Below are 24636 nucleotides of genomic sequence, written 5' to 3' on the forward strand. Positions count from 1 at the left end.
GCATTAGATCAAACTACATATGCTTTTAACATAATGTAAAATTCAATAGATTTTTTTAACCTCTATTATTTAAACAGCTAAAATGAATTTGTTGCTCTTGAATAAATTACTCTGTGCGTCAAGTGTTTACATATACAAGCTTTTTAATAGTTTGAATTATGTAACAGCAATATAAAACACATCACATCAAACTCTACAGGATGTAAAGTTTGTTTTGTGTCGTACAAATGAGTGATATCTATTGAAACAAAGCACAAACATGGCAATACAGCTCATATAAATTGTTCAATTTTTAAATTTTCAGCCGAGATAAAATGTCTCTCTAACTACTTATTAAACACTGAAACACAACATCAATAATAAAATCCCGATTATTCCTACAAAACCACTGAGGCACTTGCATTACAGCTGGTCTGCAAACAGTCCCAACTGTACTTCATTTTAATGATTTCTGATAACTGACAAAAGGAAGCATTGTTGTACCCCAAGGTTCTATCAAATGCATGGATTTACTCAATCCTCATATCAACAATATACACAGAACCAAAGACACCCTTACAATCAACACTGAAAAAAGGAAAAATTTGTCCAGGTGTTAGACACATTCTGGTCTATGTGTTTTAGTGCAAAGAAAAATAAGAAAATATTTCATAAAATCTGGTGAAATGAAAATTTTGCCTCGAAATCTAAAATATAAACAATGTCTATTAAGTCTAATAAGAGATTTGTGTTGTCTAATTTGGGTGTGAAATTAAAGGATATTGCTCATTAATAATTGTATGATGTTGATTAAAAAAGTCATCTTCCCAGGCGGACAGTCACTGTGAATAACTGAAGCTTAGAGTAGATACCTCAAAACAGAAGCATTTTGTAATGCGTTATGTGCTTAACAAAATCACAGTCAACATAAGAATGCCCCTTCTTAAACGAGACATTTTATCATAATCCACAGACCTCAAAGGGATAGCTCTTTTATAAAAACAAAACAAAACAGGGTTGTATAAGGTGCGTTATCCACAGTGGATGTCAGTCAGCATGCCACCAGTTTAGAGAAGCTGGCTGGTGCCTGTGCTGGAGGCTAAGAAACACCCTGCTGTGGAGCCTTATTTTAGCCACCTAAAAACAAAGTCTGTACACTATGTAAAGACAATGCAGCTGTTATACTGCTCTCTTCAAAGTCAAACTCAACTGAGAAAAACCGTGATTTAACATTGCTGATCACAGGAGCTGCTGGTCTACCACTGTGGCTTTGACGAGAGCATAGACGGAGAGCTAAAGCTGTTACAGCTTTCCCGTTGGAACAGGCTGTCTGACGGAAAGGTTTTGTTTTTGTTTTTGTTTTTTTTTTAAAGGTGGCTAAAATGCATTTTGTTGCTGACTCATCCAAGCCGTAAATCGCTTTGCCTCCTTGTCCGACCCCACTCTGCTTCAGCAATGTGGGGCATGCCAACTGACATCTACTGTATGTAATATATACCTCATACAACCCCACTTCAAAAAATTTGAACTATGCCTTTAAATTGCTGAAACCAAGATCTGTGGTTCTTTAATGTACAACTGTGGTGTAATATTTGGAGCAAGTTTTTCAAATGTAATTTCTTGACACGTGCATCACTGTAGGCCAGACACCTGTGGATTCACTGAGCTGTGGAGGAGCTGAGGATGATGAAAACTTCAACGGATCACACTGCAAATGTCGAGGTGAGAGGAAGAAGGATTAGTTTGTATTTTTGAGCTAAACGCCCTCTTAAAATTCCCTCTTCATCTATTGTAAGAGCAATGTTGTAGTAAGGCTGGGTGACAATTTTACCTATTAACATAAGCAAACCATCAAACTGCAATTATAAAGCATAAAAATATTGCATAAATCCCAATTTCAGCAATGTCTAAAGTAAAGGCATTGACCAAAATACATTCATCCAATTAAAAAGCACAAAGTATAATATCCCCATAAACTGAACACAAATTATAAAACCATCATTCTATTACTTTGATGGATTCATTTGTCTCCATGTTTGAAAAAACTAAGTAGAGGAAGACGGCCACTGCCAGGAAGAACACAAACTGAACCCAGAGAGGGATGAGGCGAGACGACTCTGGCGCTGTCTTTGGAGCTTCTTTAGTTTTCATGGGTGGCGAATTCAAATAGGAACTTCTGTAAGTGGACGGCGTGTCGTACATGTAAGGCCTGAAAGGAAATTCAGAGCTTTAGTACATGATTAAAATTCTCCATCACAAACTAGCCTTCAATGTGACCTGCTTTTTGCGCTCTGTCTCCATGGAATATGACTTTGCATAAAAACGCTTACTTGTCAACAAATTCCCGTCCTCTGTATTCAGGCTTTGACCTTGCGTAGCCTGAGTAGGCTGTCCTGTAGAGAGCGACATAAAATATAATTTCACGCCTTCTCACCAACCGAGACATCAGTTAATACTGCAAAGATTTATTTTAGAACTTACTCATGTTCAAAGTCCCTCTCACTCCACTCTGGTCTAGACCTCAGGTAAGACCCACTAAACAGACAAAAGAAAAAAAGTAATCAGTATATTAGACTTAGTTGTATTTCTTGATTACACTGAAATAGAAGAAATATAATAAGTATTTGAAAATGATTATAGAGGATTTGTTCAAAAAAACAGACCTGTCTCCTGCACCATCACTCCTGGGCTGCAAAATAAGAAGCAATGATAATAAGTAGAGACGTTTTACAACACTGCTGATATAAACAATGCATGCATATCTGCCCAACTGCTTTGACTGTTGCTGCATTTAATTAACATTGCAATTAGTAAGTGCTGCCATCAAATCATTAATCTGAGACCCCTCAGTCAACTAAAGTTGCTTCAAGTCAAACAGTCATATTTTGTTGCTGTTTTTTATTCTAGTCAGTTTGCTGTGCAGTGTGCTTCAGGGGACGTTTTTGGTCCCCAGACTTTGCTGTGGAGACGAAGTGCTCTTGACCGTCACGCTCTTCTTTGATAGAGGGTGCAGCAGCACAGAGGAAGAGAGACAGCACTGTAAGGCACAGAAATAATATTGTCTTCTCTCGTCTGCTTACTAGTGGTGAATTTTCAGCAGCTTATCATGATTAAGTCTCTGGCTTGTGTTGATATCTAGTGTTCGCATTTGTGATCTCGCTCCTACAGAGCCTGTTCAAACTGAAAACTTTATTTGGGGAAGAAAAAGAATCCTTGTATTTAATGGCCGAATCTGATTCGACTGACATGCAGACATGCACATTTGGGCTATGTGAGGGATAATGTACAGTGAGCAGGTCATTATTGAAAAATAAACCCCAACAGGGTGATACATAACCCAACGAGTAGCATCACCCTGTCTGTGGTTATTTCACAATGAGTCGCTTGCTGTACATTATCTGCTTATAATACTTAATTAAGAATCAATTATTTGACACAAAATACTGATTTAAAATGTATTTAATTGTTTCTGCTAAGCATCTATGATCGATATGCTTCCATAGCAGTAGTCTGCTATTCAGAAATAACAAACCATATTGACCAATCAGAACTGAGTATTCAACAAAGATATTTTAAATAAATATAATCAGCTTGATTATTTTGTTGTTTAAACAAGCAACAAAATCTCTCAGACACTGACTGGACATTTGAGCCATAAGGTTAGGAGCCCGTAGCAGCATTTGTCATAATGACTGACCTGTTGATTTTCCAACTATCACTACAGTTTTTGTACACAAATTGTCATTATTCATCATATATTTATCTTTATTTATTAGTATTTATTTAATAGGCAAGTAATGACAAAATAAAACAAAACAGCTGGACAGATACTTACAGGTGTCCTGTAAACATAGGTGATTTCCTCTTCTGAAATGAAAACACAAATATGAAGCTTAGTGTCAGTTTCCATTTCCCTTGTGGCCTACACAAGAACAGTATCTGCTGCACAGTTATGTTTTGTAGCCCTTTAACAAATGCAGAGGTTCATTAATACAGTTAAGAATCCATCCATTTAGCGGTGAACCACCTGATTAACGTTCAGTTTAAACACAGGAGCAACACAGAGGATTCCAGTTGTTTTCCTGGGCTTTATTTATCTGATATTATCATACAATGATAAAACTTAAAAATTGGTTTGTAACAATACAGTTATAAATGGCTAAATATCACAGTTACAATTGTAGATTTGTAAAGTCTTTCTGCATTTCTCCTGCATTTAAAGGGGGGCAATATATTTTGGGTTCAAGGTGAAAGCTACATTATGGGAAGTGTAATATGCAATGGTTTTATTACTATTTTTATTCCTCTGCACCAGAGACAGCTGTGGCCGAAGACGTTATGTTTTTTTGGTTATCTGTCCGTGATATCTTCTCAAGGATGCCTCAAGGGAATTTCTTCAAATTTGGCACAAACGTCCACTTGGACTCAACAGTGAACTGACTGCATATTGGTGGTCAAAGTCACTATGATCTAAGTCCCATTCTTAGCAATGCAATATATTAAAAAAGGCCTTGAGGGAATTTTCTCAAATGTGGTAAAAATCTCCACTTGGACTCAAGAAGGAACTGATTAGAATTTGGTGGTTAAAGGTCAAAGGTCACGGTGACATCACAAAACATGTTTTTGGTCATAACTCAAAAATTTAAGTGCTAATTATGACAACATTTTACACAAATGTCTAATAGAATAAAATGATGATGTGCTGACATTTTATATCCAAAAGGTCAAAGGTCGACTTCACTGAAACATCATAATGTTCTGCAAAAACACTTTTCTGGCCTTTATTTTACACCATAACTACGAAACAGAAAGGGTATAATAATGTATAATAATTATATATATAGAATAATTTTAAATACAAAATTATGATCATTCTGAATACAGAGTCTGGACATTTTTCCCTAGCGCCTAGAAAAAATAGTCTTCTACGCCTACTAATCTCTCTTTTTTCCATCCCTCTTGCATACTAAGCCAGTAATACTGTCTTCTTTGGTGCTCATGGTGTCGATAACATTATCTGAATGATTTTTTTGATTGCTGAGAATCTTACCAAGCTACAATTCTACAATTTCATTTAGCAGACGCTTTTATCCAAAGCGACGTACAACACAAGCAAGAATTTAGACTTAAGGAAAAAACCCTTAGTAAGTGCAAAAAGTGCCTCAGGTGTGATTGGTCACAGGTATTGCCGTCTAGTGGCAGAAGAAGTGCCGCACAGCCCCCCCCTTTATTTTTTGGAAACCAAAGTAATAACCAGTGGTGATCTCAGCATCTGAGATTCAACAATCTCAGTATCACTACTTAACAATCTCAGTATCACTACTTGCTACATCATGAGTAGTATGGTTAGTACCAGTGGGCAGCCAACAAGTGGCTTTTATACATCCAAAGAACTTTTATAAAAATGAACTGCACGGTAACCAAATCGAGCCTTTAATTGCCTTTATTTGTCTAAATGTGTAGCCTAATTGAGCTCATTCTTGAAGTTTCACACCACACTTGTGGCCCTGTGTCTGTACTGTACACGTGTTTATCACAGTATAGCTTTCATATTCAAAGCTGTTCAGAGTGTAAACAGATAAAAGTTACCCTCTTCTCTGTAGTAGGTTTTGTCAGATGACGGCTTGGCTCTTTTCCCTTTGGCCATGGCCTCTTTCAGCTTTCTCTCATACAGACTTCTGGTGGAGTCTGACGACAGAAAAAAACAGTCCCACATAACGCATATTTGAGACATACTGATCAAATGTACACAGAAAAACAGAGATGTCCAACCACTACCACAGGGGCACCGTCAGCAGCACGGACAGAGGACAGGCCCGTGAAGTTTATCTGTGGCGGCCGGTGATTCAAAAACGGTGACGGTTGACCGTGAGCCACTCACCGACCACAGGCCCGTGCTTTATCCCGTACTCATCCAGCAGCTCGCTGATCTCCTGCGCTGATTTGCCGCTTAGCGAGGACATTGTTGTCGGGACTTGATTGACTCGGTTAGATTTCTGTGTTGTGTTACTTTGGCGGGTTCTTGTTTCGGTCCTGGTGGTAGTTTCGGTTGATAAAAACAGCAAACAATCGTAACTCCTCCCACCGTTAATGCCCGGGAGCTCGTTTCGTTGCGCGGGCGGAAGAGACGATCCTCTGTGGAGTCTGTTTGGAACATGGTTTGGAAGCACAGAGAGTAAACACCGCCCTCCTGTGTTGACCCGGGTGTTAAAAAATAAGCGCGTCTTCCGTTAAACGTACATCATTTCCGTTTCCTTTTAGCGCATTCTTTCTTTTCTTTTTCTTTTTTATTTAAAGACCAAAAATGCATTTACAGTTTGTACATGCAGAACTGTCTATATCAGGGGTACGTATTCAAAGTTAATAAAGAGAAAGGAAAAAAGGAGAAACATATATATTAAGATGAAACAAATCCGAAATAATATGTTAATGGTAGTTTCTTATTTCTACACTGGTTTAGTTTCAGAACAAAAGCAACGTCATCAGCTGGTTAATAATATTTAGATTTACTAATACAAACGCTTATGCTAATGATAGTGGTGAGCTAATAATTAATAAACATTTCTTTAGAAGTGGAAGCTATCCCACACCAGCCACCCCCCAATTCTGCTAAATAAAGTTCCACAATATGAAAAATTCTCAATTACAAGTAAAAGTTATGCCAGTTAAGCAGAAGCACATCAGTAAAGTATTACATAAAACAACTCGTTATGCGGAATCTGTAATAATGATCTGCATATTTGAAGCTCAGTTTTTTTATATTCTGTATAAAGACTTTCATCTGTAAAGTGCAAGCAAAAAAAAACCCAAAACAAAACAAAAAACAAACAAATGATATTGCTAATTATTAATGCTAAAGCTTATGCACATTATAGTGGTAAGCTAATTCTTAATACTAACCTCACTAGCAGTGGCTGAAGAATTATTTACATCATTTACTTAAGGACTGTTCATTATTTATCAGAGGGAAGGAGGTGGTGCAAGATGGGGGAGGCTTTTCAAATAATTCTGGGAAGGGAGGTATGTCTTTTATTTGGCTTAGGGGAGAGACATTCAGCTTCCAATGGTCGTATTTTGTATTAATTTTTAATACCCTCAGAAACCCAAAACCTGCATGATGGTTTCAAAGGCATGTTTTCTTTCTCCAAAATCACACCATTTATCCTCAGAAATTGTAATAAATGGTTATTTATGGTGTGGGAAGGGTCATGCATTTTCTCCCACTCACTTATTATTATTACTGGAGGGTCGTGATATACACACACACACACACACACACATCTACATACTGTATATATATAACAAAACAAAAAAGCAAGTATGTAAGTAGTACAACATAAAAATACTTAATTACAAGTAAAAGTTATATAAAAGTAAAAGTACATCAGTATGATCACAAAAACTATTATTTGAAACAACTCATTATGTAATAATGATCTGAATATTTAAAGTTCAGGTTTGTAAATAAAAAAATCTGTAAAATGATAAGTAAATATAACTGTCAGGTAATATATAAAAATTTCAATATTTTCCTCTTTGGTGATGTGGCAAAAATGCAGAAAACCACCAAGTGGCACAAGTATCTTAAAACTACTTCTTAAGTTAAAAAAAGAGCAAATGATCTGATTTATTGTCCACCACATTATGTTTAAATGCAATAGATTTGGACATGTTTATCTCGGATATAACCTACATATCTTACAAAAAAGGAAGAAGCATAATTTATATGCAGTTCATAAAAATACATCAGCATCATTGTAAACAAAGATAGATTTTTATTAAGCACAAAATTGCATATTACAGATAATAGAACACAAGTTTGAATGTTTGCACTTTACATTGCATTTTTGCAGGAAAATGTTGTCAATTTGGATTTTTCTTTTTTATCATCTATAGGCATGTTAACAAAATTTATGGACAAAAATGTATATTTTTTTTGCCCTAAATGAATGGCAGGTGGCTGAACCAGCCCTCTTGGTCTGTGGCCCACCAGAACATCAGCAGCCCCGTCAGTACCACCACACCCATCTTCAGTGTCAGCTTCAGCATGTTGAAACACTGCGGGGACAAAAGACAGCATGAAGAGGTAAAAGCTGCCAAACCATTCGGGAACAAATGAACAAAGTGGATGTTCAGTAAAGGCTGGTGAGTACACACTTTGTGTTTCCTGGTACAGACGTGTGTGTCGCTGATATCTGGCACAGTCTCTGGTAGCTGAACGTCCGGCGGATCACAAGCTGGTGTTATTTGCATGGTGTCGTCAGGCTCCTTCAGTTCCTGGTCAATGGCAAATCACATAAAAAGTCAGCTTTATCTCATATATATCTTTATATATATGTTTTCATGTGCGCTCATATGTGTCGACATGCAAACCTCAGATGTCTCTGTAGAGCTCTGGTCCTCCTCTCCCTCTGTGGAACTGCTAAGCGAGTGTACGTCACTGCTGGGAAACAAGCACATAGTTGTTTGTTTTGGTCTGTCACCGGTCAGGATATTGATATAGTTCAATAAAAAAACAACTTTTAATGAATACTAGGATTGATGCTCACCTGTTAGTTTCATAGTGAATGACTTGAGACAACGGATCTGCACAAAACTGAACTTTTATCTGTCTCCCTGTAAAAATCCACAAATGGACACTGATGAATTATTTAAAACTTTTATTCCACATAGAGATAGTAATCATGATTTTCACTCACCTTCATTCTCCCCGTCGCTGTCATCATAAAACTCGTAGAAAGCCTTTATTCTCTCCTGCTCTTGTTCCCAGTTCCTCTCCTCTTCGTACTCGTCGTCTCCCAGCTGTCCCAGCTCGGTGATCTCGGCGGCTTCGTGTTCAGTGTTAAAGAAGAAGCTGTCATCCAGGGATCCCTGATTAGAGGGGTTTGTTGTTCTTCTTTCTGAGTAGCTGCTGACAACTTCTGCAGGCGGCTGAGTCACATCTAAAAATGGTGTTTCCGCTTCGTCTGTGGTTAACAGGTCTTCAGACAGAAAGGTCTCAGTTGTTAACACGTCCAGATTCCAGTTTATGTTGAAACCAGCTGGATACGTGCTGTTGTAGTCTTCAGAAAACGCTGCAGTGCTCCCACTGAGAGTCTCCTCTTCTCGCTTGTTGCTTTCTTGTACACACATACTGTTAGAGAGTTCCTCACTGCTCCTCTTTTCTTGGACGTCATCGTCGTCACTGGAGCTGTAGGAGTCGCTCTCACCTGTCTCACCTCCATCATCACACCCTACTGCAGCTTCATCTTCTGACACGTTCTCAATAATCTCTTTTTCTTCGGTTGCAACATCAAGGCTTCCGAACTTACCAACGTCCTCTAAATCTTTGCTGTACAGATACCCGTCTGCCTCCTCATCAATGTCCTCAGCTCCTTCCATCCATGTTACAGTCGCCACAGCTCTTTCCAGGCAGGTGTCCTGCCTTTCAATTGAACTGCTGTCGAATGCACAAGCCAATGCACTGGACTGATGATTTCTCTCCTGATTTTCTCCCCCTTCTTCTACATATTCACATGAAGAAAAGTCTGAGGGATAATCTGCAAAGCTCTCACCTGCATCTTGATGCTCCTCACCTGAGAAATCCTTCATTTTCTCTCCACATTCCTCACTCTCAACTTCAGCAATAAGATCCTGCAGACTTTGCACCGATATTTCTGGAAACTCCAAACTGGCTTTCGCTGGGTCGTCTCTACAAGGATTGTCAGGCTCCAAGCACGGAGCGAGAACATTTTCTTCTTGTTCGATTTTCATGCCCTCGCACTCAGACAAGCCCTCTTCCTTTTCTTCTTCACTCTGCTGCTTATCCTCTTCACTCCCGTCACCTCTTATCATCATCTCACTGCCACCTTCAGGGACTCTCTCAAAATAGGACACCTCCTCATCACTCTCACCTTGCTCCTCATTTCTAAATTGAGGGTTTTCAGCACCCTCCGGGGCCAGAGGTTGTCCCTCAGCAAAGATCTTCTCTTCTTTCTTACCATCGCAAATGTTGTCGTCGCAGAAAACTGACCTCAGCAAATCCCCTGGTTTCTCTCCTGGTCCTGAATCCTCTTCCTCATCCTCTTCATCTTCTCCAGAGACAGAGCCTTCCTGTTCAGAGCTTGTGTAATCCTCCTCTGGTTTTTTGTCCATGCACATGACCCCTTCAGAATCTTCCTCATCGCTTTTATCATCACATTGCTCTTCACGAATCTGTTCATCCATGAATGTAACATTGTCTATGCTGGACAGAACTGTTGCCTGTGCATCTTTTTCAACATTAGACAAAACTACAGTTGCTTCCTGGTGCAGAGCCTCGTCTTCCTTTGTTGGTAAGTTTTCTTGTGTTTTGTCCTCCCTAAACTTTTCATCAAAATTCAAATTCTCAAAATCCAAATCTTCATCAGGAAAAGACAGAACAGCTGTTTCTGTAACAACATCATAATTTTGAAATTAAATACTTTAATGACTAGGTAGAAAAAGTAAAAAAAAAAACTAAATACCATTACATATTTCTTACCTGAAAAAGCATCACTAAGCACATCAGCAAAACTTTGTTCCATCTTTGCAAATAGCAAAAACAGTAGTTTTGTAAAGTAGAAGTTATATCAAGACAAACATTACTGCACTGCCACATATAATCTCTCCTCTCAGAAAGGAAGAGAGCGCGAAGTTGCTCTCATCTGTTGTCGCTGCAAGTGGTTTCCTGTCAAACAGACAGTGCACAATTACATATTAAACTAATGTATTTGGTTAAATACATATAACTGCAAATGATCACATTATATAAGCCCAACTGTAACACCGAAGATAATCAAAATGTGTTCAAAAGTCTCTCTAAAAAGGTGAAATCACAAAAGTAATGTTTTGTGTTGCTGCAGGAACTCACCTTTATGAGTGCATGAAATTATGTCAGCTTTGATGTGGTTTTGGTTTCAGATGCACGATATAAACTCCAGCAGCTGAACACTCAGTTCCTCCATGCAGAAACAACTCATGTTTATTGTCTTATTCAACTGAGATGAGTGTGGTGGACCAGGCGTCAGATACCGTGTTACATCGAATGCTCTCTGTCCACACTGCATCCGTTAAAATAGAACTCTGTCATGTCATGTAAACAAACTCCTCACAGATTAGCGCTGCAGTCAGAGCACACTCAGATATATGTAAAGTTAGATAAGCTGAACCACAGTGTTATACCAATTGTACATCTTTAAACATTAGAGTTGCGGCTGAAGATGACAATAGAAATTAACAAGTTTGCTGACTTTACACATCGCTGTAATTTAAATGATTGCCAGTTGTCTCCCTGGAAGTGATTTTTGTTGTTAATGGGACGTCACAGTGATTCAGCCTACAGTAATCCCCAAAATTAGGGATTTATATAGCATGAGGCAACTGTATTAAGATGTAAGAGATTGTACTCTGCTGGACTGTATTGAATAGTAATCAAAGAATGAACTACTTCAGTTGTTAACGTGCGATCACAGTGATTTCCTCCATAATATTTCCAAAATTAGGAATTTATTACATAAAAGTTTAGTCATCAAGATCAAGATCAATCTCAGAGAAGACCAGAATGACGGGACGCAACACAGATATCTGGCAGAAGATATCAAATTCAATTGGCAGAATAGAAACTCCAATAAATGTCTACCTGAGTGAACTGAAGGAACAGGTTTGCTGTGAACTTAATGATGAAGAGGCGAGACTCAGAATTCTGCTGAAGGGAGAGTCCACCTGGACATCCAGAAGACGTTCTCACCAACTGTTTTGATTTGCTCCCGAGCAGAGGGTCAGTGATTTCTGGAACCCGGCTAAGTTTGGCTAAACATTATACATTATACTAGGCCCACAATATTAGGCTTCTGCAATTCAGTTTGGCGCAGAGTGAGGGAGAGAAACAGGCCCTTGAGAAAAAGTTGGAGGCAATGAGGCTTGAGCTCTCTTGTCAAATGCAATTTTTTTTTTTTGCAGTGTCTAGAATCAACATAGAGTTGGAGTTAGAGAGCCTCCTCATAGTTGAGAGGGTTCAAGATCAAAATAACATGAGCAGCAGACCTCCATTATTAAGCTCCTGCAAGACAGATTGGAGCAGAGAAAAAGGCCCTTCAGAGCAAAACTGAAGCAATAAAGTTGGAGCTTCGTACTTAAAGAGAAACAGCAGAATCTGAAGCTTAAGAGCAGAATTGTTTGAAAATGATCCAGCATTTGAGAGGGCTCAGATTTTTAAAAAAAAATGCAGCCCCCAATGTTCTAAAATCCTAGAAATGCCCCTGGTGCAGTGCTTCTTTAAAGATGAGTTACAGACATTATTAAAATAGTAATAATAATAATAATTATCCGCGAATATTCTGTTGGGAACTTTGATTTATTTAAAATATTAAATCAAGTAAAACTGCGGTTAAAATCAATTCATCCTGGTGTGTCGATGGTTGTCTTACAGCTCATTGCGGAGGAGGTAGCGGTGGTTGGGCTTCAGCTCAACTTCTACAGGAAAATGATCACTCACCTCAAGAGCCTAAAAGTGCCATTAGAAGAACCAGATTAATGCTCATTTTAAGTAAATAACTGAGCTTAAAAGGTTTATTTTTCACATGTTTACCTCTTCCTCTGTGAGATGGAAACTCTCTTTGAAGTTGAATGGTTGAGCTGAACCTGGCACGATACTAGAAATCATCTCACGTCCATGGACAATAATCCTGAAAATGTCACAAACATATTGTAAGGCATTTGAGTGTTGAGTTCTGCATCAGTTTCTCTGAGTAATTTGGCTCTCAGCAGTCACCGACCTGTCATAAGCACAGTGTGTCTTCTGACGGACAGTAGTGTCCTGCTCATCTCCAATTAACCACCAAAATTTGGGGTCACTCCTCAAACGCACAGTTCTCCAGCCCTTTATGGTGACGTAGTTGCAGCCAGCATTGAGGTCCCCTAAGATCATCACATTCTGGGTAAATGAAAGGAAGCAAAAGGGGAAGTTCAACACATCGAAGATAAATCATATCATACATCTCGTCATATGTGGGAGAGAGAAACCAATATGAGGCAAAGCTGAGGAACTCTGACATAGGTATACATTAAAAAACTGATCGAAATGAGTAAAACAAATTCTCTCTAAATGATGATGTTTAACCTACATCAGTCTTCCACTTTTTGTGAATTCCTTTGAAGACAGTATACAGTTCGTCAATCTCCTTCATGGCATTTCTGGGACATGTGTGCTGTCCAATCAAGACAAAATCCTTCACCACTAGAAAAACAAAAAAAGATAAAATATTTATGACACATCTTCATTGACTGTGCTCACATACAGACTTCAGTATTTCTTGGTTACTATGTTTGTGATACAATGTTTACATGGAACACAGGCAAACCTCATTATATACATATCCCTGTGTACAGAGTGGTGGAATTCAACCGAATACATTTACTTACACATATATTTGAGGTACTTGTACTTTACTTAAGTATTTCCATTTTATACTACTTTCTGCTTCTACTCCACTACATTTTAGACTGAAAGGCTATAGTTACTTTGCAGATTTAATTATTAATACAAAATAAAGTGACTTTGAATCAACTAATAAAATCTAATGTAATACCATAGGTTCATCAACCTTGTAGTTTACAAAGCTGTTAGTATGAGACCTGACTTTAGCAGGTGTGGTATCAAAGTGGTGAACACATGAATGCATCATTAATTATAATGCAGTGAGATGTTGAAATGGGTACTCTTATTAGTGCTCTTATTTTAGTAAGTAAGTTTTGATGCTAATACTTTTATACTTTAACTTAAGTAACATGTTTATTGCAGGACATCAGCTTGTAATAGAGTAAATTTACACTTTAGCGTTGCTATTTTTTCTGAAATAAAGTAGTAATCTGAGTACTAGTTCCACCACTGTGTACATGATTATGATATTATCCAGGATTCTGATTGTCAGAGTGCAGCCGCCTCTTTTATTCTTCAAAGTCCAGTAAATGTCTTATTTCCTCCGAGCTATTATAACTATAACTCTTATTAATGAACCCAGCAGCTTGGTTTCTGGCTGCTGAAGCTGCATTTATCACTTTGCTGTATTTAGCTTTTCATTTGATCATCAGTAGTGAAAGAGAATTAGTAGGAACCTGGATATGGTGTGATCCACCGAGCATCCAGGTTTTTCTGAACCAGGAAAAGCAATTCTGTCTTTGTGAAACTGGCCTCAGATCATAGCTGCAGTCTGTGCTAATTTATTTTCTTTCATAAGTCCAAAGATGCCTTTTCTTTTATCATACATGTCGTGGGGGAGTGAAAGCGGACGATGAACGGCTCTCTGGAGAAAACATCAGTTTCATTGGTTCCCTCTCCCTCAAGTTTAGGATACTGGTAGTGCTCTTTGACTGTCAGCACATTGTTTCTGGAGAACACAAGAGAAGAAAAATGAGACATTATGGATATTAAACTGACTGTCAACATCAGCAGGCTGTGTTTCATATGTGTTACCTGTAAATGTAGACATACTGCTCCTTGTAGGTCTTCCTCCCCAGCCTTTCACTCTCCACATAGGAATATGAGTTTGATTTGTCAAATCTGCTGAAAACAACATACATTTTATGAGATGAAGATGTGACAGAGACTTTACCAGATCCTTTAAATGAGCAATTTTTGGACCAAAGAAAGCTCTTACCCGTTAAGAGCTTTAACCAGAGCTTGTATTGCTGCTCCTTTAGAGTCTCGGACCTCCTGAATAAGACTCAAGTCACACCGAGAAAGAATCTTGGGAGCAAAAGGAAAACATATATATACATACTATCTATTTAGTTTTGTGTGGGTTGTGCTCTATATTTACTGTACACATAAAGTAGAGTACCTGTAGTAAAATTCCCATAACCTTCTTGTTGTTGGCCTTTGATTCACCAAAGCTCTGAACGTTGAAAGCGCAGATCTTCAGGGAAGATGTGACGTTCAACACACACAACCCCGCAACAAACAGCAGAACTGCAGCCCTCATCTTGCAGACGATTACCACCCTGTAAGTAAAACGGAATTTGGCAAGATCCTCTCAGCGATGTTGTGACATATGTTACTAAAACCTCTTCACTCATCTGCACTTATACTTTTCAGCCTCTTACCTTCAGTGTCAGTTTGACCAGGAGACTGACCTCCAGTCCAGCAGAGATCCATCTCTTCAATGAGCTGCGCTGTATTTGGGGAACATGCAGGTAAAAGAAAGATCAGTGTGGTGGATGTGCTGTGTCAGTGCCTAGTGAGAATGGAGCTTTATCTGGAACAGTTAAAACCAATGAATACAATGAACAATAGTGTGTTTTGTCTCTGAGTTGGAGTGTTATCAGACAATAGACGGTGCCGTGTGTCATGTCTGTCAGTTTCATGAACATTTGTGTAGAATTTACAACATATCATTCAGTCGTTTTAGCACTGACATGAGCAGCTGGTAGTTACCACACAGTGCCATCACATCACTGACACAATCAGTGCTGAACACTGTGACGAGGATGGTTCTCACAGATGTCATGCTGCTGATATTTGCAGAGACTGTGGACTCATGTCAGACTCCAGTCACAAATTTGATGACTTTTGACTCGATTTGACAAAATATTCAAAATATACTTGCAACTCAACTTTGACTTTAACAACAGTGACTCATGACTTCACTTGGACTTGAGCCTTTTGACTTGAAAATACTTGATATGTTCCCCACCAGCCAATTTTTGAGGAGAAAGTTATAGACTTTTTCCAATACAAGATGTGTTAAGATAAAATAAGATAAGATAGATAAGATAATCCTTTATTGATCCCCAGAAGGAAATTCAATACAAAGAATACAAACAATAAATACAACAAATAAATAAGACATAATAGTAACATACAAAATTCATGCTGTTGTGGTACTAGTTAATAGTGCTATTATGCTATGAAAATGCAAAGTCAGCCCTGTGTTTTTTTGAGGACAGTCACTCTTGTTTTAACAAATAAATACAAATGTTTAAAAAGCATTCATGATTTTAGAACATTTAGTACATTGTTACTTTTAAATTGGCATTCAATTTGGCAAAGAGCAGATTATGTCTTGTTTAGGACTTAAAAGTCACATTTAAGGATGTGAGACCTGACCTTGGACTTGAGTGCAAAGATTTTAGAATTAAATGTGACTTGCAGAACAATGACTCTACTACTATGTGCCTGTGTTTGGCTTGAGAACTTCAAATACAGGCTCCATCGATATAAATAGTCATTTAAATTGCTCTAATGCAGACAGGATAGGAGTATTTAACCTCTGACAGCTCCTACATTTTAATGCCATTGTAAACATCATATGTTAGTGTCTTCAATTAAGTATTGTGTTGCTCATAGTCAAAATTTTATTTCAATAAGATTTTCAGTTTTAGAGCTGAGAGAATATTTTGATTTTAAGTAGCACAAAAATTATCACCCATAGTGCTTCAGGTACTCCCGCAAGAATGCTACTATTACATCTTGCCATTTTTAATATGGGTTGTTTTGTCTCATTGCATGGCATGTCTAACAGCAGCTTTCATTTCAACTCAATCTCACTAAGATTAAAAATGTTTTTCAAGAAAACCCACCAGACAGTATTTGTTGTAGTAACAATGTTTATTTCTTATAATATCGAAGTCTAATGGCTCTTTCATTGAGTTCTTATCCCTTCTTTCTTTTATTGAGACCAACAACTGACTAACCTTTTGTCTTTATTGTAATTGCTTGGTGGTTTTGACTAAATAAGCTGTTTACAGTACAAAGGATACTTCCTGTATTTCTTCTCCTGGCTATTGTTATTATTGACTCACAGTTTAAAAATATTATTCATATCAGCCATCTCGTGATAGTGCTTTAACAAATTTTCAATGTTGCAAACATCACAAACATTTGTCACACTGGAAGTGTTCACTTGTATCTGAACTTTCTGCAAACATCCCACACATCAGAACAACATTTTCACACACACTTTGAGTTCCAAGTCTAAAACTGTAGGGGGATACAAAAATATCAACTACATCCTAGAAAACAATATCTTAAAACACATGCAACAAAACAACAAAAATAATGTTCCTGAGCAGTAACATTCTCATATCGGTCTAAAACAGCCTGAGTGTTGAGGGGAGGCCATGTCCATGAGATAGTCTTCGATTCGTCTCTCTATGTCTGTGTACAGGTCTTCAATTTGCTCTCTGAAAGGAGGATGCCACAGCCACAACATGGCAACCCCCGCCACAGCCAGGAGAAGAAGGAAGAACACACACAACTTCCACCAGAAACCACATCGACTCTAAACAAAGAGGGAAGAAATGCCAAAGTTAAATACAATTTTATATATATATGTATATATATATGAATGTGTATATGAAGAAATGTCTAAAGTTAAATAGTATATATATGAATGTACGTATGAGTATGTAGCTGATTTTGGTCACTGCAGCAAAAAAGACAATGACAATGTAAGGGCAAATCAAAGCATTTGAGTATAGCAAGGACATTTAGTTTCTAATTCACTTGACACACACACACACACACACACACACAGAGCTCACCGGTCTCCTGCAGCGGTGGCTGAGTTGTCGGAGCTCGTCCCTGCACTGCGACAGCCGGGCCTGGCTGGACTGACACTCCTGCTCCATGGCCTGCAGCTCTGTCTGCAGCTCCTCGCACTGCACACACACACACACACACGCGACATATGGAAGGGGCATGTATGTAGATCATATCTGCCTGCAACCTATTTAAAATAAATTTACAATGCAGGTGATCTTTAGAGAGATGAAAGGATAGCTAGATATGACAAATTGTACCTTAAGCTTTTCCAGAAATGAGGGCATGTAATGTGAAAAACATCTTGTTTAATTAAAAAAAAACAAGGTACTCATTTAAAATATGTTAGTGAAGCTAGTAAGTGGAAGCTTTAAGAGTTAATTTTTTCAGATTTTTTTCTGGCAAAACAATGAGAATTAGATTTTTCTGAACAGTCTTATGTCCTTTTTTTCCTATAATATTTTGAATTCATTTTCAACATAAAGTCTCATTATACATCCGGCTCTGCACAACACTGTAAATGAGGGGGATAACATCTTTGAATCATATACTGTTTATTCATGAATATCTAATTTTGTGAAGTTCAGCTGTAATTATCAACTGTGAGGCAGCTTGAAATCTAACAAAAGCTTGTGATGTGCTGCAGTACGCTGTGACATCTCCACTTTACCTCTCTCTCTTTGAGTCGGAGTTTCTCCTGAGTGTGACGGAGCTGCTCCTCCACCTGAGGGTCTCTCCTGACCGTCAGTTGTGGCTCTGCTTCCTCTGACGTCAGATGCCCCTGCATCATAAAGTCCTGGCTCTCATTGCTGCCATCTAAGAAATAGAAAGCAGTTAAAATGACCCATGTTGCCTCTGCAGTCTTTTAAATGCTACAACGAGTAGTTTGTGTTAAAAAATGATCAGAAGGTGTAAGTGGCTTGCCTCTGAGGTGCTGTATTTCCTCTCTTAAAATCTGGTTGTCCTCTTCCAGCAGACAAATGTTGTACTGTAGCTCCTGCTTCTCTTGTCTCATTGACACTACCTCGTCCCTCAGCTCAGCTTCCCTGGCTTTGGACAGCTGCAGAGAACACACGTGCCTCTAACAACAATTTACAGTGAAACTTCAAGCCATCGACATGGTCACAAACTGTACTGTACCTCCACTTGGCTGTGCAGCTGCTGCAGCTGATCATTACTGAAGTGTTGGTTCTCCCTGAGTTGTGCAGAGTTCAGCTTCAGCTCCTCATAAAGGTGCTGCCATCTCAGTGCCTCTGCCTTTGTTGTAATTAACGCTTCCTGCTGGCAAAACACACAAAATATCTTTAAGATTAATGGATTAAACCTGACTTTTTGATATTTCAACAGCAACATATATCACCAGATGCCCTACATAGGTAAGTGACCTTTAAAAGACTTTCCCCATAGTCAAATAGATACACCAAGCTTTTTAACTATTCTATTTAACAGCTAGATATTTGACCTGCATTGTCTGAGCCTTGCTGAGCGCTTCCGTTTTCTCTTGTGTGATCTTCTGCAGGGCGACCAGGGCTCTCTCCTCATACACCAGCTTCTGCTTCTCCATCTGTATCACCAGTTTCTTCACTCCATCCTTGGGAAACTTCTAAAAGGACGCAACACTGCTGAGTTAAGCCTACAAAGGCTCACAGGGTAAGATGCTAACAGAAAAACCACATAGAAGCACGCTTATTAGACACTGCACTGTCACTGCATGACAGAGTGAGAGTGCAGAGCAGGTTGGCTATTTTAGGAAGGACACTGTTTAAATTGTTGCAAGACATTATATTAAAAACAGATTAAAATCACTCAGTGGTTGTTTTTTGTACCTCCAGCTGCAGTTCTTACCTGCAGGCAGACTTGCAGCTGCGCCTCCAAAGCCTTGATCTTGTTTCTCAGCAGGTCCTCACTGCAGCGAGCCTGTGTGGGTTAGAGAGGAAATGACTGACTGTCACGCTGTCACTTGCAGATGGAAAACTAATAGTTCATCTACCAAAATCTGTGACAGTATGTTCTTTTACTGTCTGCGCTCACTGGTTCACAGAGGGAACATGGCGCATCAGTGAGCATCAAGAAAGATCACAGTGTTTGCATGTGCTGCAGCATTACTCGGTCATTAGTGAGGAAAATAGCATATAAGTTGCCTGATGATAACATACCTGAGTGAAAATGACAAAGCATGAATCAGATTTTCAGCTGCTCAAATTAAATTAAAAAACAGTAAAAGGGAAACACCAATAGTTCCCCTTCATGAATTACAGCCAGCTTAACTAAAAGAGAGCTAATGAGATGTATGGCATCTATAACAGCTGCTGACTGTCACGCCCTTCCTTTGTAAGAATGACAGCTCGCATTTGCCCTGTGTGCTATATGTTAGAGCGGAAGCAGGAAGCTCCAAACCACAGACTGCATAGGCCTTCCTGAGGTAGCAGCTGCCATACACTGCTGTATGCACGACTGCGACAAACCCATTTTGGAGTGTCACATCAACCGGGAAACTTAAGAAACAACATGACCTAATCAAATAAGAGATATGTGTTTGGTATTTGGAAACTGACTCTACTAAACACTGGGGGTGTTTGATGTCAGTAAATAGCTGCAATACAGATGGAGAGTCTTACCATCCATATTTTGTTGGAGGAGTTCATGAGGTTTGACGTGTTCTCCTGCAGCGCTGCCAGCTTCTTCTCCACAGCCTCCTCTCTCCACAGGGCCTCCTGGCACAAAACACACAGCAGAGGAGAGAGTGAGCTAAAACAGCATGCAACTACCAAGTGTAGCTAACCAGATATTTAGAAGAAATGATGCTCACCACATCATTTATCATCTAATGTACAGGCTGAATATAAAACTGTAATGTTGTATTTTTGGATTAGAGTAGCTGTGGAAAATATTAACAATGCAGAGAAGAGACATTGAGTCATAAATGTGTTGTGTCAGTTACAACGCTACAAATCTAGCAAACATAAGCAACCATAAGCTACAGGCCATACAGTAGCTTCAGATCATATAAAAAACACAACCCCAATTTCAAAAAAGTTGAGACACTGTGTAAAACATATATAAAACAGAATGCAATGATTTGCATTTTTTTTTACCTGTATATATATATATATATATATATATGTGTGTGTGTCTATTTAGACACTTGCAACATAGCTCAAAAAAGTTGGGACAGGAGCATTATTGCTGTGTGACATCACCTTTTCACAGTTTTGAAAGTGAATGTTCCCCATTCTTGCTTGATATACATTTTTATTTACTCAGCAGTCCAGGGTCTCCATTGTGGAATTTTTCGCTTCATAATGTGCCACAAATTTTCAACGTGAGATCTGGGCTGCAGGCAGGGCTTTGAACTTTTCGCTGGTAACAATCTGGATGCTTTTTCTTTTTTAGCCTGGAGGACACGATTACCAAAAACAATTTAAAGAGTGGACTCGTCAGATCACAGCACACTTTTTCACTTCGTGTCGGTCCATCTCAGATGAGCTCAAGTCCAGAGAAGTCGGCGGTGTTTCTGGATGTTGTTCATATATGGCTTTAACTTTGCATGGTAGAGTCAGAACTTGAACTTACACATGCAGCAAAAAACTGTGTTTACTGACAGTGTTTTTCCAAAGTGTTCCTATACCTGTGTAGTAATATCCTTTATGCAACCATATTGATTTTTAATGCTGCGCAGCCTGAGCCGTCAAAGGTCACCTGCATTTGATATTGCTTTTCGGCTTTGCCCCTTACCTGCTGAGATTTCTCCAGATTCTCTGAATCTTTTTATGACATTATGGATTGTAGATGGTGAATTCCATTAATTCTTTGCAATTATGATTTGAGAAATGCTGTTCTTAAATTGTTGGATTGTTTTCCCTCACAGTTTTTCATAAAGGCATCAAATTCAAAACAAGTGTATATTTACAAAGTATAAGTACAAGGTTTATAGGTTTGAATATTGAATATCTTGTCTGTGTACTCTATTCAACTGAATATAAGTCAAAATGAATTTACAAATCATAGCATTCTGTTTTTATTTTATTTTACACAGATTTCCTGACAGTTTGGTTTTGGGATTGTAAAACTATTCAAATTTTGGAACCGCTGTAGCCACAAGATACAATTATTTGATAGTTCTAAATGCTAAGATAGTCTAACAGCACAAGCAGAAAAAAAGTCACCAACTTTTTTTCCAGTAATCTCAGTTACACAGTAAAATCTAGCTCACGTTGGCTAATATTAGCCACCATAAGCTCCTAATCATACCAGACCAAGTAGACGCTGTGTAAGTGTTTAATTGTATTTAATTTCTTTGTTTTTATTTGTAAGAGGAAGAATGTGTTATTTTATCTGTCCAAAGTGACATAACAAAACAGCACAGAAATGACTCGAGGAAAAAAAAGATTGGTTTACCTGCAAGTAATCAGTTAAAAGCTGGAGATCCTATTTTGTGAGAGATAAGAGACAAAACACAGTTACATTTTATTAAATCTTATTTTGTAAACCTGCAATTTTGATTAAAAAAAACAGTGAATAAAGCAACAGTTTGAAACTTACTGACTCCTTGATAGTGACGAAACCAGACCTGCACAGAAGAAAATATTTCATTATAGAAATAGCCATAAAACTCCAATCTGATGATAATTTTAGATTTAAATTCAACTCACTCTGTCTGCGCACTGCTCTCATGCACAATCTTTTTTTGGATAATTTTTTCAGTTTGGACTGAGAACTTTTGACGAGTCGCTTCTGTTTGGATGGCAGTTTTGATGCATGTCTTTTGAGCTTTTAGACGAATTAAAAAAAGAAAAAAAAACAGCATTATTGGTATTTCAGATAATTTTACAGTCTCTGGTGAAAAAAAATGCTATGCAAATAAATAATTTTACCATTGATACTATTCTCTCTTTTATCTGTGTTTTTTGTCCGGTGCTGGTTTGATTCCTTCGCCGCTGCTGTGGAGGTAAATTCTTGCCTCCTTGCATGATCTTTCTCTTGTGTCATCACTGTTACCTGTTCTGACCATAAGGAGGCCTGAGGGTGTGAGGACAGAGACGCAGGTGTTATTTTCTATGAACGGGAAAAGATGAAACATTAAAATATTCCTTATAACGTCAGAGGACATTTACCCAGTTGCTGGTGCTTGGGCCGTCACTTATGCTGCTGTTTGGTGTTAAAGTCATCTTTAGATGTCTCTTATTGCTGGTGGGAGTATTGTACGTGCTTGTATGCAAAGTCTGCGACTTGCTGATTGAACTGTGGTGTTTCATTGAAAATGTCCTTGGTGAAGGTTTTCTTATTGAAGAATAGTTTGTAGTTTTCAAACCACACGGCTCTGGGCTCACTGATCTCCTCCTCAGAAATTCAAGCTGCCTCTTTTCCTTCAGTTCATTCTTTATCAGTCTTGTGTCAAACCCTCTCGTGGGGCTGCGGCAGGAAGTCACGTTGTTACGTCCTCGCAGGTGTTCACGTTTTTGTGCTCTGATGTCCACGATTTGGTCAAAGGGTTTCACTGGGGAGAGCTGTATTTCACTGACAGCCAGGGCGTCCATGGCAGCTCCTCTGGCTGTTACAGTGCCTTGAGCCTACAACATATCAGGAAATGGATGTAAGCTAAGATAAGACTTTAACATTCCCACAAACATTAAATTCACATGTTACAGCAGCTCAAGAGTAGGGCAGAAAGAAATGGAAAAAAGTAAGTGAGTGTGAAATAAAATAAAAATATTCCCAAAATACAAATCAGATCAAATAAAAATAAAATAAAACAAAATCTATATACGCTATACACAGCTCTTATTTATACAGATACTGTATGTCCATGATTGATAGTTGCACAGGACAACTGTAATACACACTATAACATTGTAATGCTTAAAAAATACTGATGTGTATTAAGTAAGTGTGTTATAGTCAGCTGAAAAAAAATGATTTTTAGGTGTTGCACGTGCAAACTGATGGCTGTGCATATGATGCAGTTCAGTTTTCTTTCTTCATATACATAGAAAACACTGTGTTTGAAATAGACCTTCTTATTTGCGTGGTATAACTTTGTATTTCTGAAACACTGCCCTGATATTTTAATCTCAAGAGATTCGTACATGCTTAAACAGAGGAAAAGAAAAAAAAAAAAAAGAAAGTAAGTGGTTGTACTCCTAAAGTATGCAAGCAGTACATGGGCGTAGATTACCCACAAATAAGACGATAGAAAAGACACTTACACCGTACATTGTAGAAGAAAATGCGTAAAGTGATGCATAAAAAACCCTCAGACCCCCGTTGCTCATGTGTCCCTCCAAATATTAAAATGAAACTTGCAGCAATGTGTGTAAAATAAAGCAAAATGCAAAGGGATAGCTGTATCTTTCACATTAGTGATGTTCTGTATACAGAGCTGAATTTTCTTCATGAACCATGCAGGTCAGTTGTTGTGGAAGCAGCTCGTATAGTTGTACTTTTTATTGCAGTGATAGTAAATATAGTAGTAAATGTTGCAGCGGATGCATTGTATGTCAGAGAGCTCCTTTAACACCAGAGTTATCAAAGACAGACTAGGCCCGGCAAGTGTTGATTGAGGTTATGGAAGGAATTTTTGCAAGATAATGCAAAGATAAAATATTGCTTAAGAAGCTGAAAAACCTGACAGAGCTTACCTACAACGCCATTTCATTCAGTGGGGACAAGGCTTCATGAGGTCGTTTAGAAGTCATCCATTTTATCACTCTTCTGAAATAGTTTCCCCGGGTTTTTGTCTGTTTCACATGTAGCTGTTTCTGTTGAGCATAATTTTACAGGAAGTGAAGAGAACCACAGCGTCATATGTTCCTCTATCTCACCAGCCACTCGCATCAAACTGATGCCACACACGGGTGGGCCTGAAGATTACACACAGAGCAGGGCAATCCCCCTGAACACACCACACGGCAGAGAGAGCTGTGAGTGTGTGTGTGTGTGTGGTTGGAAATAAAACTTATTTTAGCAGTGTCATTTTTCAAAAAATGTTTTGATAGCCTCAATCTGATGGAGCTGTGAATGACATCAGCTTCATCATTGGCTGGTGTGTGTGTGTGTGTGTGTGTGTGTGTGTGTGTGTGTGTGTGTGTGTGTGTGTGTGTGTGTGTGTGTGTGTGTTATTT

General features: G+C 38.4%; 3 protein-coding genes and 2 long non-coding RNA genes across 7 annotated transcripts; 2 read left to right on the forward strand and 3 right to left on the reverse strand.

The window, feature by feature from the left end:
- Positions 1-125: 125 nt before the first annotated feature.
- Positions 126-14969, reverse strand: dnase1l1l (deoxyribonuclease I-like 1-like). Its single transcript, XM_042491471.1, has 15 exons — positions 14817-14969; positions 14634-14722; positions 14450-14536; positions 14242-14363; positions 13101-13213; positions 12753-12910; positions 12566-12662; positions 12438-12481; positions 5861-6012; positions 5569-5667; positions 3815-3846; positions 2643-2668; positions 2461-2514; positions 2310-2372; positions 126-2188 (listed from the first exon to the last, which is right to left on the reverse strand). The coding sequence occupies exons 1-15, from the start codon at positions 14955-14957 to the stop codon at positions 1978-1980; spliced, it is 1488 nt and encodes a 495-aa protein (XP_042347405.1). The 5' UTR covers positions 14958-14969; the 3' UTR covers positions 126-1977.
- Positions 7732-10995, reverse strand: LOC121946742 (dentin matrix acidic phosphoprotein 1-like). 2 transcript variants are annotated; one of them, XM_042491468.1, is made up of 7 exons: positions 10850-10995; positions 10481-10666; positions 8679-10388; positions 8529-8595; positions 8353-8419; positions 8137-8256; positions 7732-8037 (listed from the first exon to the last, which is right to left on the reverse strand). In XM_042491468.1, the coding sequence occupies exons 2-7, from the start codon at positions 10521-10523 to the stop codon at positions 7921-7923; spliced, it is 2124 nt and encodes a 707-aa protein (XP_042347402.1). In that variant the 5' UTR covers positions 10524-10666; positions 10850-10995; the 3' UTR covers positions 7732-7920. The 2 variants fall into 2 exon arrangements, with proteins under 2 accessions (XP_042347402.1, XP_042347401.1); XM_042491467.1 differs by having other exon boundaries at positions 8353-8422.
- On the forward strand, positions 10213-17225 carry LOC121946748. Its single transcript, XR_006106041.1, has 4 exons — positions 10213-10292; positions 14869-14978; positions 15071-15168; positions 17142-17225. It is a non-coding gene; the product is annotated as an uncharacterized LOC121946748 (long non-coding RNA).
- LOC121946743 (TRAF3-interacting JNK-activating modulator) lies at positions 16568-24350 on the reverse strand. 2 transcript variants are annotated; one of them, XM_042491469.1, is made up of 14 exons: positions 24154-24350; positions 22630-23085; positions 22390-22534; positions 22168-22285; positions 22058-22085; positions 21914-21943; positions 20134-20229; positions 19361-19432; positions 18978-19118; positions 18656-18796; positions 18440-18575; positions 18186-18331; positions 17518-17634; positions 16568-17255 (listed from the first exon to the last, which is right to left on the reverse strand). In XM_042491469.1, the coding sequence occupies exons 2-14, from the start codon at positions 23050-23052 to the stop codon at positions 17055-17057; spliced, it is 1794 nt and encodes a 597-aa protein (XP_042347403.1). In that variant the 5' UTR covers positions 23053-23085; positions 24154-24350; the 3' UTR covers positions 16568-17054. The 2 variants fall into 2 exon arrangements, with proteins under 2 accessions (XP_042347403.1, XP_042347404.1); XM_042491470.1 differs by having other exon boundaries at positions 18656-18793; positions 24154-24349.
- Positions 18804-21905, forward strand: LOC121946747. Its single transcript, XR_006106040.1, has 3 exons — positions 18804-18891; positions 19035-19165; positions 20909-21905. It is a non-coding gene; the product is annotated as an uncharacterized LOC121946747 (long non-coding RNA).
- Positions 24351-24636: the final 286 nt, after the last annotated feature.

This window comes from Plectropomus leopardus, chromosome 8 (genome assembly GCF_008729295.1).
Source record: "Plectropomus leopardus isolate mb chromosome 8, YSFRI_Pleo_2.0, whole genome shotgun sequence".
NCBI classification, from domain to species: Eukaryota; Metazoa; Chordata; class Actinopteri; order Perciformes; family Serranidae; genus Plectropomus; species Plectropomus leopardus.